The sequence below is a fragment of the Trichosurus vulpecula genome, chromosome 2 (genome assembly GCF_011100635.1).
Source record: "Trichosurus vulpecula isolate mTriVul1 chromosome 2, mTriVul1.pri, whole genome shotgun sequence".
Lineage (NCBI taxonomy): Eukaryota > Metazoa > Chordata > Mammalia > Diprotodontia > Phalangeridae > Trichosurus > Trichosurus vulpecula.
The window spans coordinates 56,868,796-56,887,128 of record NC_050574.1 but is presented as its reverse complement, the minus strand read 5'-3'; the positions used below and the strand labels follow the sequence as shown (position 1 = coordinate 56,887,128).

General features: G+C 45.0%; 1 protein-coding gene across 2 annotated transcripts in view; it reads right to left on the bottom strand.

Annotated features, from left to right (window-relative positions):
• Positions 1–1,262: 1,262 nt before the first annotated feature.
• KDM1A (lysine demethylase 1A) overlaps positions 1,263–18,333 on the bottom strand; it is an 85,023-nt gene continuing 67,952 nt past the window's right edge. For both annotated transcript variants that reach the window (XM_036744924.1, XM_036744925.1), the window contains 7 exons: positions 18,190–18,301; positions 14,248–14,380; positions 10,763–10,950; positions 10,026–10,140; positions 3,969–4,096; positions 3,094–3,240; positions 1,263–1,834 (listed from right to left, as the gene is read on the bottom strand). In XM_036744924.1, the coding sequence (XP_036600819.1) occupies positions 1,649–1,834; positions 3,094–3,240; positions 3,969–4,096; positions 10,026–10,140; positions 10,763–10,950; positions 14,248–14,380; positions 18,190–18,301 (1,009 nt within the window). In that variant the 3' untranslated portion in view covers positions 1,263–1,648. The remainder of the gene's footprint in view (positions 1,835–3,093; positions 3,241–3,968; positions 4,097–10,025; positions 10,141–10,762; positions 10,951–14,247; positions 14,381–18,189; positions 18,302–18,333) is intronic.

Genomic DNA, 18,333 nt, shown 5'->3' with positions numbered 1-18,333 from the left:
TTTGTGTCTGGTGGTCAGTGCAGGATCAGCCTGGGGATGCCATCATTGCTGGTGCCTTTCACTGTATGCCAGGGGACCAGAAGCGGGGCCGGTTTTCTGCCGCAGTAGGCCGTCTTTATAATTTGGTTAGCAATTAATGTTTGTCTTCAGTCCCTCTAAAATGCTTTTTGGGGATTGGGGAAGGGCCTAGAAACGCCATAGCTGGAAGATAATCAAGCCCAATGCCACTCATTCGAAAATGGGCAACACTAGGCCAGTGAGGCTGAGCAGTTTGGAGACTCCAGAGCTGAGAGTCCCAGCTCTGGGTTCCCAGTCCATGCTATTTCATTACCGAAACCCGTTCTCCTTCCCATTCTGCCCAAACAGCAAGTTAGAGTGGTTTGAGCAGAAACTATTCCTATCTGTCAGGAGAATGGATCTATTTTATAGACTATTACACAATGTTTGTGCTGAAAAGGACTCAAGATCAGTTAGTTCTTTCACCCCCACCCCACAACTACCTTGAAGACGGAGGGACTGTCTGGTCCAAAAATGCCCCTTATGTTAGGATGTGCGCATACACCAGGGAGTGGGCTTATTTTAAATTACTACTGAGCACCATCTGGCCTTGCAGAGTTGGGATGTCCACATGCAGCATTGCCAAGTAAAGTAGAAGCTTCTTGGCATTTAAGGCTCTCTAATGAGTTACCTCTCATCCTTAGCTCATGGTACTACACGCACACACACTCTGTCTCTCTCTCTCCACTGCATCACAATCTCAAGTTGCTTTACTCTGCCTCTGGTTACTTCAGTATCCAAGTCGTGACAGGCTCTGATCATCCCATTCCTATTCCTACATTAAGACTTCCCTGACGTGCCCTCTTTGTCCTAGACCAGGGGTCCTTGGATTTTTCAGGTTCGTGGAAATAAGAGATGCATATTTTTCCCCATCCAGGTTCTTGGTACTCCTCCTGTCTCCAATGTTTCCAGGCCCCACTGGAGCAGCAGATGGGAAGAGTTTCCACGCTTTTCCCTAGTACCAATTATTTGCATGCTTACCTTTCCCCCAATCTTAAGCAATGTGAGAACAGACCCTTGTGCCTTTCACACAACAGGCACATAACCATTTGCTGACCTGCTCAGGGAGGCTGTACCCAAGAACAGTGGCCATGAAGGAAAAGGAGAAAAGGTTAGATGCTCATAGCCTCTGGAAGGGTCCTCAAAGACAGGACTATGGTACCGCTCTGGGCCAAGTGCAGAGAAGAATAATGGAAAAACAAGAGTGTGGTTTTTCATAGGAACTTTTATTCTAAAAAATAATAATAAACAAAAAAAATACCCAAGCCAAACCAAAGAGACAGTCACTCCTTCAGCTGTATTCCCACAGCTGTTGCTTCTTTGAAAGTCCTAAACTTTAGCAAAAACAGGTATTTCTGAACAACTCGGTCTATCATGTGCTCCTTACATCCAACCAGTCACTGGAAGGTTCTCTCTTGGCATCAGGTCACCCCATGGCTCTGTTCATCCTCATGGGGACAAAGACACCAGGAGGAATTTCCTGGTAAAATCTACTATTGCTAGAGGAGTTTGCTTTACTGAAGCAAATGCACATCACGTCTAATGAGACAAAGTCTCTTCAGTCCAGATTCACGTGAGCTTCGCTTCAGCCTCACATGCTAGGGGGCTGTGGGGTGGGGACCCCGGGGGTTGCCTGGCGGGGGAGCGTGTACATAGCACCTAGAAACTGGTCTGCAATTCGCCCGGCTTCCCTCAGCCCGCTCAGCAGAGCCCCGTGGACAGTTGCTGGGTAGTTACGGATAGTGTGTTCACCTGCAAAGAACAGTCGAGGGATAGGCTGAGAAAGAGAAGAGAAAAAAAAGTCAGTTGGATCTGAGTCACTCCTGGTTCACTGCAGTCAACTCCAGGCTCCCCGTGATGATCCAAGGCAGCCTTCCCAGACCTGCTGAGTGTGTGGTGCCCCTGGGGCAACCCTCCTGTCCCATCCAGTCCTCAGGCCTGCATCAGGTTGGGCCAGACTCCCCCATGCAGCCGGCCGTACAGCTCCCTTGGCTCATTTTAGGGGCTTAAGGCAACAGAGAATCCCAGAGACAGAGAGGAGGGACCTACTTTAATGCTTACCTGAACAGCGGCCATTCTCTAACACTCCCCAAAAGCTGTATTTCAAACTAAGTCTGAAGACCTCCAAGGATGGGAAGGCTGTCCACCACATCCTATTAGAGCCCCCTCCATTCTATGGAGCTCTAAGGTTGATCTGTCTCTCTGCCCACTGGCCCTACTTTTGCAGTTTGTGGCTGGAGAACAAGGAGTCTTGTCCGTGAAAGCTCTTCAAATACTTGAAAACTGTTATGTAATGTCCTCCCCAGCCTTTTTCCAGGCTAAATATCCCCAACTGGTCCTAGGCAATGAACAGGACATGACGCAAGCATCCTACCCAGACACTGCTGCATAATAACCGCTCTCCTTCCTAGAGGGCCTGCCTGGGTTTATAAAGAGCTTTCCTCACCACCAGGGACATAATTCCTGGGTTATCACCCTGTTAGACAGGAGGAAGCCCAGGTTCAGACATGACCCCCTCGGTCAGACTTCTGTTGTCAATGGCTTCTCTCCCCGCTGGGGCCTCATTCCATGCTGCCCCGTTGTACCCTTGGGATACCTGGCTGACTGCATGACAGACGCTTAGCTCCTTGGATGAAGAGGGCTAATTCGAAGCTAAACAAGTTTTCAGGTGCTTAGCACACTTCACCTATCTTCTATATAACCAACAGGAACAGTCCTTTGGACCACAGCCTGACCTGGAAACGTGCTATGCCCCCTCCACTCATTAACAGAGTACCTGAATAGTGGAGCAGCTGGAAGGAACCCTTAAGATCACCAGCCCGCCACCTTTACAAATGAGAAAACCAAGGCCTGCAGAGGTCTTTGTGATTAAGGCCACTGCTCTTTTTATTATATGAAAGTACCTGGGAGTAGAACCAATCCTATTCTCAGCTCCTTCAGACCCTCGAGACCACGGGGTAAGTGACCAGAGCCCCGTTTTAACATAGGATGCTGGGGTCCAGGCTCCTGACAGATGGGCTCTGCATGCTTTCTCACCTGAGGGGCACCTGGAATAGCAGGCCCTGGAGTAATCGGCTGAGCCATCAGGTCGTAGTCATTGCCAGATGATCCAGCTGCTACATAGGAGTAGGATCCCCGGGCCCAGGGATCAGCGCGCCATCGGGACACCACTGTCTCTTTAGGCTAGGGAGAAAAAAAAAGACATGGGGCTGAGGTGAAGGACCACCAAATTCAAAGTAATCCTAGAGGCAGATGGACCGAGTATATCAGAACCTATCTGAGCACGGAGAGTGATGAATTCCATTTTGGCAAAGTGATACAGGATGTCTTCAGACCTCTGAGAACCTCCTGTGACTTTTCTATGAACTCTCAAGCCCTAATGGGAACTAAAAACCATTTACAAGCACTGATTTCGCATTACTGTGTGAAGGTGAGGGGCAGGGCAGTGTGGTGGACAGAAAACTGGCCTTGGAAGAGCTATGTTTATGTCCGACCTGTCACGTATGGCTGTGTGATTCCCAGCAAGTCACTTAATCTCTTAAGATAGCAGGCAACTTTCTGGGACTATGGGGGCTTCCCCACCGGAAGTCACCTATTCTAATGCAAGTACAGATCTAGTCTCATGTGAAGCTCACCCACACAAATATAGCCTTCAAAAATACTTATAGTCTGGAAAGAGCCATACACAATCTTCAATGTTTGGAGGCAATAAAAGGGGGATGAAGCGACTGGCAAGGGATACATGCTAGGTTTCCTCTGGTGGTGCTGCTCACACTCAACATGTCTTTTAGAAGAGATCACTGATCCAAATGCTGGCTTCTGTCTTAATCCTAATCCCTTTTGGTGCCTTCTTTCCTAATCGACAATGCTGAGTCCTGTGCTGTTTTAGGAGGGCAGGGCAGACTCCCTACCTGAGGCACAGCACTACTTCCAAAGATGCCTTTGAGGATGGCCAGGCAACGGCCAACTATCACGTCGTCACTGATGTTCTCCATGATCCCAGCTGCTTCTCCTGCCACAAGGGCCAAAAGAATCGGAGCTAAGAAGGAAAGAGAAATTATTGAGGTACTTGCCCTAAACTCCCCCCAGGAGTTGTTTTCCCTTCTGTAATGCTTGTTCCCAGGGAGTGCCTCACAAAGTCTGGGCCATGGCCATTCACTCCTCATTTAGAAAAGGGGGGGCTGGATTAGAGGACAATGACAACCGGAATTAGCTCAGAGCAGAACCAACAAGGCAGTGCCAGGATCGGAGGCAAGACTGTACAAAGATGACAGAAAGGAGCTGGGGATGTCAGCTGAAAAAAGGATCTTGGGGGGGGGGGGCAGGGAGAAACAAGGACATGGTGGCTGACTTTAAATATCTGGTGTATCATCAGGAAAAGGGATGACACTGGAGGACAGAAACAGAAGCAGTAGGTATATAGATGCTGTACAGAAGCAGAATTAGGTTCAATATGAGGAAAAGCAGGTGCACTGTCCACAAGCAAAAGAGGCTGCCCCAGGGTCTCTGAGGGGGAGCTTCAGTGGGGATTCGTATTCATTGTGGGCTCTAGGAGTGGCCTCCTGTCTCCGGGGCTGTGCTGATGCTGGGAAGACGGCAGAAGAATTGTGCTACGTGTACATCAGAAACAAGCCAAAGCCCCAGCCAAAGGAAATGTGTGGCAGAATGTGGTTTATGCTGGAGTGAATCATCAGCGTTCCACCACTGATGCCCTTGTATAGTAAAGCAGTCTTGAAGACTGAGTTATTAGCCTCATAATGTTTAAAGCTTTCCCACATTTTGCAACAAAAATTAAACTATTGTAATGCTCCAACTTCCCTAAAGACTTTCTCCATATCCTGGTCCTTTCTAGTCTCTCACAACACAACAAACCCTGCTTCGCCTTTCCTTCCTCCCTATAAACCTACAAGTACTGAGGGTATGTCCTAGGGAAGGTCTCAAATGAAAACATCAAGTCCTGCAGAGAGTTCTGTTTTCAGGAAGCACTTTGGCTGCGCTTCACCCAACGAGTGTGTCAGGTGTCCGCACAGGACCTAGTAAGGGGATGGTAGAGAGAGTCTGGGTGTGAAAGTCAGGAGATCTGGGTTTTTTCACTAACTTACTGTGTGACCTTAGATAAATCACTTATCTGCTTTGTGACTTAGTACCACCATCTGTAAAATGAGATGGGTGGGGGTGTATGTGAGGAAAAAGCTCATATTTATATCCTGCTTCATAGCTTACAGATAGCTTTCCTCCCAATAGTGCATATAAATATATGTGTCTGTACGTACACACACACACACACACACACACACACACACACACACACACGTTTATGGGGAGGGAGAGAGACAGAGAGACAAGCAGGGGAAAGGGAGAGAGGACAGTACAGTCATCTTATCTTCATTTTAAAGATGAGGACATTGGGGCAGCTAGGTGGCACAGTGAGTAGAACACCGGCCCTGAAGTCAGAAGGAACTGAGTTCAAATCCAGACTCAGACACTTGACACACTTACCAGCTGTGTGACCTGGGGCAAGTCACTTAACCCCAACTGCCCTGCCCTTCCCCCCTCCAAAAAAAAAATTAAAGATGAGGACAATGAAATGAAGTAATTTGCTCATAGTCTCATCAGGATCTGAGCCTCAGTCGGTCTAACTCCAAGCCTGCAGGCTTACCGCTTTTCCTACACTTGTTGATTTAATGCATGTGAAACACCCAAGTATATTTCATGAGCTGGGCTTCGGGCCTTGTCTCTGATGGATCCTTGACCCTCCTCTGACCCTACGGCTTCCTTCCAAAGCTAACTAACCTCCCTTCCAGCTTCTGCCGCAAGCCTAAGATTTTCTCAAAGGGCCAGTCACAAATGAGAAGGCATCCCTTTATATATGATGATGAAAAGCAGTCATGGATTTGTCAGTCAGCTGGTAGTAAATAAATATTTATTAAAGTGCACATCATGTGGCAGGCACTGTGCTAGGTCCTGGGGATACAAAAAGAGCCAAGAGACAGCCCTCAAGGAGTTGACAATCTAACAGGGCAGACCCCTTGCAAAGAAATCTATATAAAGCAAGCCGTACATGGGATAAATAGGAGATAATCAATCAAGAAAAGGAGCTAGAAGTAAAAAGGGTTGGGAAAGCCTTCCTGTGGAAGCTGAGGTTTTGGCTGGGACCTGGAGGAAGCCAGGGCAGCCAGGAGGGGGAACAGAGGAGGAAGAGCACTGCAGGCCTGGGGGCTGCCAGAGAGAAGGCTGAGAGATGGAGGGTCTTGTTCATGGAACAGACCGAGGTCAGTGTCACTGGATCCAAGAGTACATGGTGAGATGTGTCAAACTGAGGATCTGTATCTGCTCCTTGAGGCAGCAGGTAATCAGGAGGGTTTACTGAATAGAAGAGTGACAGGGTCCGACTGGCACTTTAGGAAAATCACTCTGGTGGCTGAATGGAGGAAGGACTAGAGTGGGGAGAGACTTGAGGCAGGCAGACCGCCCCCAGCACCTGCTGCAATAGTCCAGGTGTGAGGTGATGAAGGGCTGCTCCAGTGGGGGCAGTGTCAGAGGACAGAAGGATGAGTATTCAGGTGATGGTGTAAAGGGGAAATGGACAGGCCTTAGCAACAGCTTGGCTATGAGGGATAGTGAGGAATCCAGCATGACTCCTGGGTTGTGAGCCAGATGGCCTGGGAAGACAGTGTTGTTCCCTACAGTAATGGGGGAGGTAGGAGAGGAAAGATACTGAGCACTGTTTTAGACATGTTGAGTTTAAGAGGTGTATCGAACATCTATTCTGAGATGTGTGAAAGGCAATTGGAGATGCGAGACTGGAGGTCAGCAGAAAGTTTAGAGAATCCTCAGCACAGGGACAGTCATTAGATCCAGGGGAGCTGATGAGATCCCCAAGTGAAGCAGTTTAGAGGAGAAAAGAAGGGGGCCCAGACAGAGCCCTGAGGGACACTGACAGAGGGCACGATCTGAATAAGGATCCAGAAAAGGCAACAGAGAAGAAGCAGTCAGATAGGAGGGAGGAGACCCAGGAGAAAGTGATGTTCTGAAAACCTAGAGAGAAGAGTGTATCAAGGAGGGGAGAGTGATCAACAGTGTCAGAGGCTGCAGAGAGGTCAGGGAGAATGAGGACTGAGAAAAGGCCACTAGATTTGGCAGCTAAGATCACTGGTATCTTTGGAGAGAGCAGTTTCGGTGGCTGTCCAATGGTTAGGGGTAAAGTAGAGAGTAAAAGGAGAGAAAGAGGAGACACTTACTGCAGACTTACTTTTTGAGGAGTTTAACTACAAAAGGTAGAAGGGATATAGGACTGAAATTAGTGGGGATGGAAGGGTCAAATGAGGATGGGGAAGATCTGAGAGTGAGAAGAGACCTTAGAATTAATCTAATCCACACTTTTCATTTCAGAGATGAAGAAATGTAGGTTTGAGAGATTAAGTGACTGGCCCAAGACCATAGTGCCCAAGTGGCAGAGCTGGGATGTGAACCCAGGTTCTCTGATTCCAAATCCATGATCTTTCCACTACACCACTGCTCTGAAAGATAAGGGGGATTACATGTAAAACATAAAATTTAAATGTCAGCAAACGGGGAATGAGTCCAGAAGTGACATGCTGGAAGGACAAAGATGTAAGGCCAAGAGCAGGTGAGAGTGTCTGACTTCATTTCATTTCAAAACCAAGTGGTGAGATGGCTACATTTGGGAGTGGGAAAAAGCTGGGTTTGAAGCCCACACAACTCTATCACAGAGCCCTGACTTCTCTGAGTTCCAGCTTTCTAGTTCTAAGCATAATAATACTCATGCTGCCTGCCTCCAAGGACTCTACATCTCACAGCATAAGGGAAACATGAAGCATCTTATTATCAAGGACAGCAGAAACACTTCAGGAACTTGGAACGTGTGGTGGTTTTCTACACTTTATCAGGCAACCTGAATTACTGGTCATTTACTTGGGAAAAAAACAGCCAGTGAGCTTCCCATTAAGCCAAGACATTTAAACAACAGGCTAACGAAGTGTGACTAAACAGTGCCCTCTCTTCAGTGAAGCACAGAACCATTTGTAATGAGTGGAGTTAATACTGAATTGTAAACAGTGCTCCTGCCATGCTGGTTATTTTCTTCGAGGGTCTAAACCAGGGGTGGGGAACTATCAGCGTTGAGGCCACATGTGGCCCTCTGGGTCCTCAAGTGTGGCCCTTTGACTGAATCCAAACTTCACAGAACAAATCCCCTTAATAAAAGGATCTGTTCTGTAAAACTTGGACTCAGTCAAAAGGCCACAGCCGAGGACCTAGAAGACAACATATGGCCTCAAGGCTGCAGAGATATTGGCCCTACCTCTAAATATTCTCCTCTAGAAGGTTATATATAGGGCCCAAGAGGGTAGCACTAGAGGGAGATGACCAGGAAAAGTAATACAAAGGCAGATCCTGGCTCTCTGTAAGGAAAATAATCCTGTAACAATCAGAGCTGTGTAAAAGAACAATGCGCTACCTCCTCTAGTGGCAGTGGGTTCCCCTTCCATGGAGGTCTTTCTTTCCCTTTTTTTTTTAAGTGAATAGTTTTTTTTTCCAAAATGCATGTTAAGATAGTTTTCAACATTCATTTTTTATAAGATTTTGAGTTTAAATTTTTTCTCTCTCCCATTTTCCCTCCTCAAGATGGCATGCAATCTGATATAGCTTATACATGTGCAATCATGTAAACACATTTCCACATTAGCTTTGTTGTGAAAGAAGAAACAGAATAAAAGGAAAAGTCACCAAACCTCCCCCCCACCCAAAACAAAAACAAAGTGAAAATAGTCTGCTTCGATCTACAGACACCATAGTTCCTTCTCAGGATGTGGATAGCATTTTCCATCATGAGTCTTTTGGAACTGGGCAGAAACATTTTAAAAGGGACAAGAGAATCAGACTTCTATATCCTCTCCATAATATCTTCAGTGAATCACAGGATCTTCAACCTTCCTGTGACTTGCCATCTCTCGGACAGACCCCAGGTATTCCCACCAATGTGCTTATGTTCAAGGTGTTCTTGATGACCAGAACGCCCACCACTCAACCTCTTATTCCCACCTGCTGAATTCAAGCCTACCTTTGGTAGATAATCTCAAAGAATCTCAGAGTTGGATAGGATTTCAGAGACCACTGAATCTAAACCATAATCAAAAAGAATCCCCCATGGACAAGTGGGCATCTTCTAGCTATTCTAAAATACATTTAAGGAAGGGAAACTTATGAAGTCCAGTCAGCTCATTCTACTTTTGAATAACTTTGACTGGTAGAAAGTTTTCTTTATTCCAAACCTAAATTTGACTCTTGGAAACTCCCACCCATCGCTCCATGGAAGTCTTTCAACAAAGGCTAGACAACCGCTTTTTAAGGATATCCTAAGGGGTAGCTAGATGGCGCAGTGAATAGAGCACCCATCCTGCAGTCAGGAGGACCTAAGCTCAAACATGGCCTCAGACACCTGACACTTACTAGCTGTGTGACCTTGGGCAAATCACTTAGCCCCAATTGCCTTGCCCTACCCCCCTCCAAAAAAAAAAAAGTATTCTAAGAGAAGATTTCTGTTCAGATGGGACTTGGATTTTCTCAAGTTCCAAATTAGAGGAGAGACCCCATAAGATTTCACTGTGTAATGATTTCACAGCATGAGCCGCTGTATGGCAGTGGCCAAGCCGCCTCCTTCCCCACACCCCTCACTGGTGCAGCTCAAAGAGAGTTGTTGACATAAAACTCTATATGGATTTGGGAGTGGGGATGGGGGTGTTTTAGCCTGATGAGTACCTTCCAAAGGAGGGGAGCCAAGCTTAATTCAGTCAGAACAAAATATCCCAAGTCAAAGGGCATGCTAAAACAATGCCCCACATTGCATCAAGGAATCGAGAATCTGGAATAAGTGTAATTGTTGGTGCCAGGCCAGTCCTGTAGGAAAATACCATGTTAAAAAAAGAATAAAACATGAATGAAATTACCTTTATAGAGGTTCCAGAAAAGGAAAAGTTCTCCCCTGCTGGCAGTAGTACTGCCGACGTGACCAAACAAATTGACACTTGGGTCCCAGAACACACGGTCAAAGCACAAAACCACCTAATGCAACAAGAAGAGAACACAAGGGCCAGTCAGATGTGCCTTAAAGGCCTGAGCAGTAGCAGGGCTTCACCAGAAAAGGGTCAAGACCCTACTAGAGACTGTCCTTCTTCCTAGCATGTTTGAAGAAAGCACACTCGTCCCCGTCCAAAAGAATTCCCCAGGGCACAAGAGGTAGGGCCAGTCCCCAAAAGGCTGTGGCTGATGCCTTCCCTCCCACACTGCTCTCATGTGTCCTGGCAATGCAGAGCTCTGGGCACAGCACAAAGTGCCTTGGAATTGCAAGCTTTGGGTTCAAATCCTGTCTCTGAGAGTCATTATCTGTTTGGCCAGCTACCACCTCTCTGGGCTTTCCCTATCTGTGAAATGGGGACACTACTACACGCTTTACTTCTTTATAGGGTTACAGTGAGAAAAATACTCTGTAAAACTTTAAAATAATTAACAGTTATTATTTGCATGTTTTCTCCGTCCAAGTATTAATTAATTACGTTTAGAATATAAAGACTTTAATTATCGTGTCCAGCTCTGAACACAGTGTTCTGTACTCAGCACCTGAACGGCAAATGAATGGGAAGCCAGGAGGAAAATCAGTCCAGCACCACGCGTGTGAGATTGTTACCTTGTTCAGGTTACCGAATCCCATTCTTTGTACCGCAGATGTTTTCCACTCTGGAAGAGGCGGCACAAATTGGACAGCTGGGGGCTGTTGTTTCAATACACCCAAGGGAAGAGTACAGAGAACAGCATCGCATTTATAAATAAAGGTCTGGCTGGTAGAGCGCGTATTCACAGCTATCACTTCACATCCTGCAAAGGTTTAGGGAAAAGAAAACATACAAAAGGTGGAGGTGCTCAACATGTAGCTCCAGTTAAGTAGGAGTAGATGCCTGGATTGAGGAAATAAAAAAGAACATTCCCGTTTAACCTAAAGCACCAAATGCTCTTGACACTGACTGACTCCTGTTGCGGACAAAAAGTACTACAAATTAAGTCTAAGGGAAGGGTCTGAGATCACTTGTTTGCAAACTTTTGAGATGATGGTGGAAGGGGTATGTGCTAAAAATTCCTTAATTTAATTAAAAATTTCTTTAATTTAATAGGCAGCTAGCTGGCTATAGTGGATCGATCTGGGGCCTGGAGTCAGGAAGACCCAAATCAAATTCAGCCTCAGACACTTAGTAGTAGTGTGACCCTAGGCAAGTCACTACATCACTGTCTGCCTCAGTTTTCTCAACAATAAAATGGGCATCTTAACAGCACCTACCTCATGGGATTTCATGAACTAAAATGAGGTAATATTTGTAAAGCACTTAGCACAGTGCCAGGCACAAAGCAGGCCTTTAATAAATAATAATGACGACGATGATCGTAGGTAACATTTACGCAGCACTTACTATGTGCCAAGCACTTGGCCCCTTGTTGCCCTTTAGTGGGGCCTTAAGCAGTAAATGACAGCCCAATCATGGAACAAATATATTTTCCTCCGTGACAACAAGCACATACCACACCATTATGTACTTGTTTCTGCAGTGTTCAAACCCACAAGAATATATGCACAATGACTTTGGTGTCTGCACAGGAACAGCATCCAACTCCAACTAAATACAATGTGTTCTTGCAGTTTTTCAGCCAGACATCAAATTGTTTCCAAACTGCCACGTCTTTTAATTCTTATGGAATATTCCACATAAAACATCTGTCATTATTTTATGGCTTTATTAATTTTATATTTAAAACTATATAATATACACTTTAATTTGGAGTTTTTGGGGGCAAAGTTATCATTATAGTTATTGCAAACACTAAATCTAAAAAATGTCATAAGAAGCACCTTAAAGTACCCCCTGGATTCATAACACTTTTGGGGGGTTGTTTGTTGTTGAAAGGGATCTCAGGAATAAAAATAAGTTGGGAATCACTGGACTAAGTTACCTAAAGTTAGTTACACCATACCCGCAGGGCCTTACCAATGTTGAGACTAAACAGTGCTGACGAGATCCAAGTATGTAAGAATATGTTAAAAAACGAACAACACCCCTATGACTACAAGTGATGTGGGCATGGGGCCTAGATATATTCAGCTGCCCGGGGCTGTTCCTCAAGGCTATATCCCACTGCCTTGAGTCTGGGATTGCAAGCAGCGGTCACAGCGATTCTTAAAGACAAATGGGAGGAGGGCAGCTAGGTACTGCGGTGGATAGAGCGCTGGCCCTGGAGTCAGGGGGTCCTTAGTAGCTGTGTGACAAGGCAAAGGACGGAAGGAAGGAGAGGGAGGGTTGGGGTAAAACTACGGCCTTTTACGACTGCCAACTACAACAGGTCATCTGTTTCCCCAACAATAAATTTTCCAGTGCTGAAGGTAGAGGGACAACAGGTTGTTTTCATCTCTTTGAAAGTGTGCTAAGACTGGTACTGTCACAAGCTTGTACATAAAAGCCCAGACCAAAATGCCAATGTCCATTTTGTACAGGCCCCATGTCCTATACCTGTGTTATACACTACCATAACCAGGCTTCAATCCATCAAGGATATACCATTTCTCTGGTTTGCCTTCTACCTTCAATGTAATAATACATAGTACCTCCAGGGTCTTGGGAGAGCAGGCATTGCATAAACATTCTCTAAGTGGGGGCCTACTCTGTGCTAGACACTGTGCTAGGGTCTGGGGGTAAAATGAAACAACTGCTATTCCTAAGAACCTTAGGATTTAATGGGAAGACAACATGCACATAAATAAGTACATACAGCACAAATATAAAGAGAACAAATACAAAATACTTTAGGAGGGTGGGCACCAGCAGTTGGGATCAAGAAGTCTAACATTTCAAAGCTTGAGCTACATCCTGAAGGAAAGGGGAAGTTCCATGAGGAGGGAGCATATTCCAAGTGTGGGAGGGGGGTGGCCTGTGCAAAGGCATGAGACTGGAGATAAGGTGCCATATATAAAGAGCAAAGAGGACAGTTTGGCCGGGCCTGCAGAGCTCAGAACAAAGAGGAATGGTCAAAAAGGCTGCGAAAATAGGGTGGGGCCAGGTTGTAAAGACTTAAATTTGTCCTGAGAGGCAACAGGAAGACACTGGGTTGACTGAACAGGGAACCACAGCATGGTTAGATCTATGTTTAAAGAAAATCATTTTGGCATCAGTGCGTAGGATGGCCATGGGTAGGGAGAAATGTGAAGAGGGAGACCAATTAGCAGGCTTTTGCATAATCTAGGCAAGAAGTGATGAGGCTGTAACCTAAGGTGGTGGCTGTTAGAAAGAGAAGGGGTTGGATGTGAGAGATGTTGAGGAAGTAAAAACGGCAAGATTTTGGCAAGGCCATCTGCTTTGGTAAGGCATCTGGGATAATGCCAAGGTCATAAACCTGTGAGAGCGGCAGGATGGTGGTGCCCTCAATAGAATTAGGGAAGCTAGGAAGGGGGTGGGGGCAAAAAAAGAATGAATTCTATTTTAAACATGGTTCAGATGTCTCTGGGACAGCCAGGCTCAAACGTTTAATAGGTCAATTAGTGATATGGGAATAAAGCTCAGAGGAGAGAACAGGGCTGGATATTTAGATCTGTTAGATGATAATTAAACAGAGATGATCATTAAACTGATGGAAGCAGGTGAGGTTATCAAGAGGACAGACAAAGCAGAGGAGGGGGCATGAGATGAAACCCAAACCACACTTAGGCAGTAGAATATGGATGATGAGTCAGCAAAGGAGCTGGAAGAAGAGAACTGAGAGTATCAAAAAAGGTCACAGAAAAAAAAAGTATTTCATGAGGAGATGGTCTGCTACAGAAAGAAACAGGCATCACTTGGCGGTAGAATTCTGTGATGAACTTCTCTGAAAATAAATAGCTACAGTGACCTTGGTGAAGGAAACCATCCCCCTCCCTCTACACATGCCCTGAAAGCCTTTCCTCTTAGTAAGACCTCTCAGGCCTTGCATCATCTCCCAGTACCAAAGTCCCCTCTTGCCCCACATGAGGAAGCAGAGGCCTAGATCCCTGGACAAAGTAAAGGGAAATACTTTCTCTGTTCAGTAACAACTAGCACAACATCGAAAACACCATAGGGAAGGAAAGTCCTCTTTCCCTGACCGAAGGTGACTCACCAGAAGCTGTGTAGCGCACCTGTCGAACCGCTGTATTCAATTTAATGTCCAGCCCTTCAGCCAGGGCCACTGGTACACACGAGTAGCCGTTCCTCACGGTCAAGTGACTTCCAGTAAACTCAAAATCATCATCCTACAGTGAAAGGGAGAAGTGATAGTTTTAGATTTTCACAAGGGAGAAAATTTCCTGTTCTACCAGAGAACAGCCGCTTACTTGTACCATGTTCTGCCAATTCTAAAGTAACCTGAAATCTGTTACTTATAATGGGAGAATTCGCCAGCGTCACTGAAACAGCACTGATGTTATTGGACAGAAGTAGAGACACATCAGCCATGGAAAGGAGTTATGGTACAGATAGGCTCTAATATTATGTCACCTACAGTTTTGCTCTTTTTGGCCTTGGAGCACTTTTGGAGTTCAGGTGAGGGGAACTTCTTGTCCAAATTACAGGCTGACTAAACCAGTAAGAAAATCAATCCCATTCCCAATGCACAATGACTCCCCAAGCAAAGGTGGCTAGAAAGATACAGTCTAAAACTCATTTCTCTACCCTTGGATGATACACAGTGCAGATGTCAAACACCTGGGTTTATATAATTAGCAGAACATAAGGTTTACTGATTGGTTTCAGTTCTTAATTGACTTCATTGGTCTCTTGAATGCGCTGCTTTATAGTGTACTAGAGGGCCAAACTAAGAAAACACATGAAGATGGCGGCTGAAAAAGAGGGACTTGCGTGAGCTCCCCCCAGGTCCCTCCAAAAACCTATAAAAAATGGCTCTGAACAAATTCTAGAACTGCAGAACCCACAAAATAGCAGAGGGAAGCAGGGCTCCAGCCCAGGACAGCCTGGATGGTCTCTGGATAAGGTCTATTGCACATGGAGCTGGGAGTGGAGCAGAGCCCAGCATGGGCAGTGACAGGACCAATCAGACCGGGATCTGGGTGGAACAGGCCCTAGCGCCCTGAATCAGTGAGCTGTGGCAGTTACCAGACTTCTCAACCCACAAACACTAAAGACAACAGAGAAGGTTAGTGGGAAAAGCTGCTAGGACAGAGTGATAGGAGTTTGTGGTTCAGCCACCCTCAGGGGCAGTGGGGGTGGTGCAGCTACAAAACTACAGCTGCAGTTGCTTCTGGCCCCAGGCCCACCTGGTGGGAGGAATTAAGTGCAGAGCAGGAGTGCAGAGCCTGCTTAAGATCTGAGTCAGGTCCAGTTGGTGGTTCTTGGGGAAGGAGGACTGCTGGTGTGGCAGAGCTGGCTGTATGGAAATAGCTCTGAAAACAACAGTGCATCCCCTCAAGCTTGGTACAAAGTACTCTTTCTCTACAAGCAGTCATACCCCAACAAAAAACTCAAGTCAAGTAAGTTGGCCGGGAACATGGCCAGGCAGCGAGAACGGACTCAGATTCAATCTAAGACTTTGGAATCTTTCTTTGGTGACAAAGAAGACCAAAACATACTGCCAGAAGAAGTCAACAAAGTCAAAGAGCCTACATCAAAAGCCTCCAAGAAAAACATGAACTGGTCTCAGGCCATGGAAGAGCTCAAAAAGGAGTTGGAAAAGCAAGTAAGAGAAGTAGAGGAAAAATTGGGAAGAGAAATGAGAGAGATGCAATAAAAACATGAAAAACAAGTCAACGACTTGCTAAAGGAGACCCAAAAAGTACTGAAGAAAATAACACCTTAAAAAATAGACTAACCCAAATGGCAAAAGAGCTCTAAAAAGCCAATGAAGAGAAGAATTCCTTGAAAGGCAGAATTAGCCAAATGGAAAAGGAGGTCCAAAAGACTACTGAAGAAAATACTACCTTAAAAATTAGATTGGAGCAAGTGGAAGCTAGTGACTTAATGAGAAATCAAGATATTATAAAACAGAACCAAAGGAATGAAAAAGTAAAAGACAATGTGAAATATCTCACTGGAAAAACCACTGACCTGGAAAATAGATCCAGGAGAGATAATTTAAAAATTACTGGACTACCTGAAAGCCATGATCATAAAAAGAGCCTAGATATCATCTTTCAAGGAGAACTGCCCTGATATTCTAGAGCTAAAGGGTAAAATAGAAATTGAAAGAATCCACAGATTGCCTCCTCATAAAGATCCCCAAAAGAAAACTCCTAGGAATATTGTTGCAAAATTCCAGAGCTCCCAGATCAAGGAGAAAATACTGCAAGCAGTCAGAAAGAAACAATTTGAGTATTGTGGAAACACAGTCAGAATAACACAAGATCTAGCAGCTTCTACATTAAGGGATCGAAGGGCTTGGAATACAATATTCTGGAGGTCAATGGAACTAGGATTAAAACCAAGAATCACCTACCCAGCAAAACTGAGTATCATGCTCCAAGGCAAAATATGAACTTTCAAGCTTTCTCAGTGAAAAGACCAGTGCTGAATAGAAAATCTGACTTTCAAACACAAGAATCAAGAGAAGCATGAAAAGGTAAACAAGAAAGAGAAATCATAAGGAACTTACTAAAGTTGAACTGTTTTGTTTACATTCCTACATGGAAAGATGATGTGTATGATTTATGAGACCTCAGTATTAGGGTAGCTGAAGGGAATATGCATGTGTGTGTGTGTGTATACATATATGTATATGTGTGTGTGTGTGTGTGTAGACAGAGGGCATAGGGTGAGCTGAATATGGAGGGATGATATCTAAAAAAATCAAATTAAGGGATGACAGAGGAATATATTGAGACAGGGAGAAAGGGAGAGATAGAATGGGGTAAATTATCTCACATAAAAGTGGCAAGAAAAAGCAGTTCTGTTGGAAAGGAAAAAGGGGCAGGTGAGGGGGAATGAGTGAATCTTGCTCTCATCGGATTTGACCTGAGGAGGGAATACCATACACACTCAATTGGGTATCTTACCCCACAGGAAAGAAGGAGGAAGAAGATAAAAAAGGGGGGGATGATATAAGGGAGGGCAGATAGGAGGAGGAGGTAATCAAAAACAAACACTTTCGAAAAGTGACAGGGTCAAGGGAGAAAACTGGGTAAAGGGGAATAGGTTAGGAAGGAGCAAAATACAGTTAGTCTTTCACAACATGAATATTGTGGAAGGGTTTTACATAATGATACGCATGTGGCCTATGTTGAATTGCTTGCCTTCTTAGGGAGGGTGGGTGGGGAGGAAAGGGGGGAGAGAACTTGGAACTCAAAGTTTTAAAAACAGTTGTTCAAAAACAAAAAATAAAAGTTTTTGCATGTAACTAGGAAATAAGATACACAGGCAATGGGGTGCAGAAATTTATCTTGCCCTACAAGAAAGGAAGGGAAAAGGGGATGGGAGGGGAGTGGGGTGACAGAAGGGAGGGCTGACTGGGGAATGGGGCAACCAGAATATATGCCATCTTGGAGTGGGCGGGAGGGTAGAAATGGGGAGAAAATTTGTAATTCAAACTCTTGTGAAAATCAATGCTGAAAACTAAATATATTAAATAAATTAAGAAAAAAAAAAAAGAAAACACACTGAAAATGCTTCTTACTTGCCTCAATATCTCTGAGCATACAAAATTCCTGTTGGGAGAACGTACTCTATCCTTATTTAAATTCACTGATGGCTCTTAGAAAGTCTACAAAGTATCATTTATATAAATAAACTGAACCTTCAGATAATAGAGGGTCTCCTATAAGGCAATTTAAAGGCTGAGAACATTTAGGTATGATGTCAATAAAGAGCAATCCAAAACCTCTGTTTACAAGGGAAATCTGCCTATGGGACAAAAATGGGAGAGAAAACTCAACATCTTCCTAGAACGTTAGAGAAAAGCCCGTGCCCAAGGGTACAGAGGAGTTGTGGCCACAGGAAAGGTTCTTTCTCCAGATGTGGACTCTCTTTTGGCTGGTTTGTTTAAACAGTTACAGTCCTGCCCATTCTCCTAGAAGCCTTTTATAGACAACACACAACACACGTATGAAGGAATTACCTGATCCCAATGTTTAAGGGAGAGGGTAGATAGAGGTGTGGCATTAGCAAATTCTAGATTTGCAAAGTGCCAATCAAGGATCTGCCTGTCTCTTGAGGACAAATAGACATCACTGCAAAATAAGAAGAAAAGAAAAGTAATGCT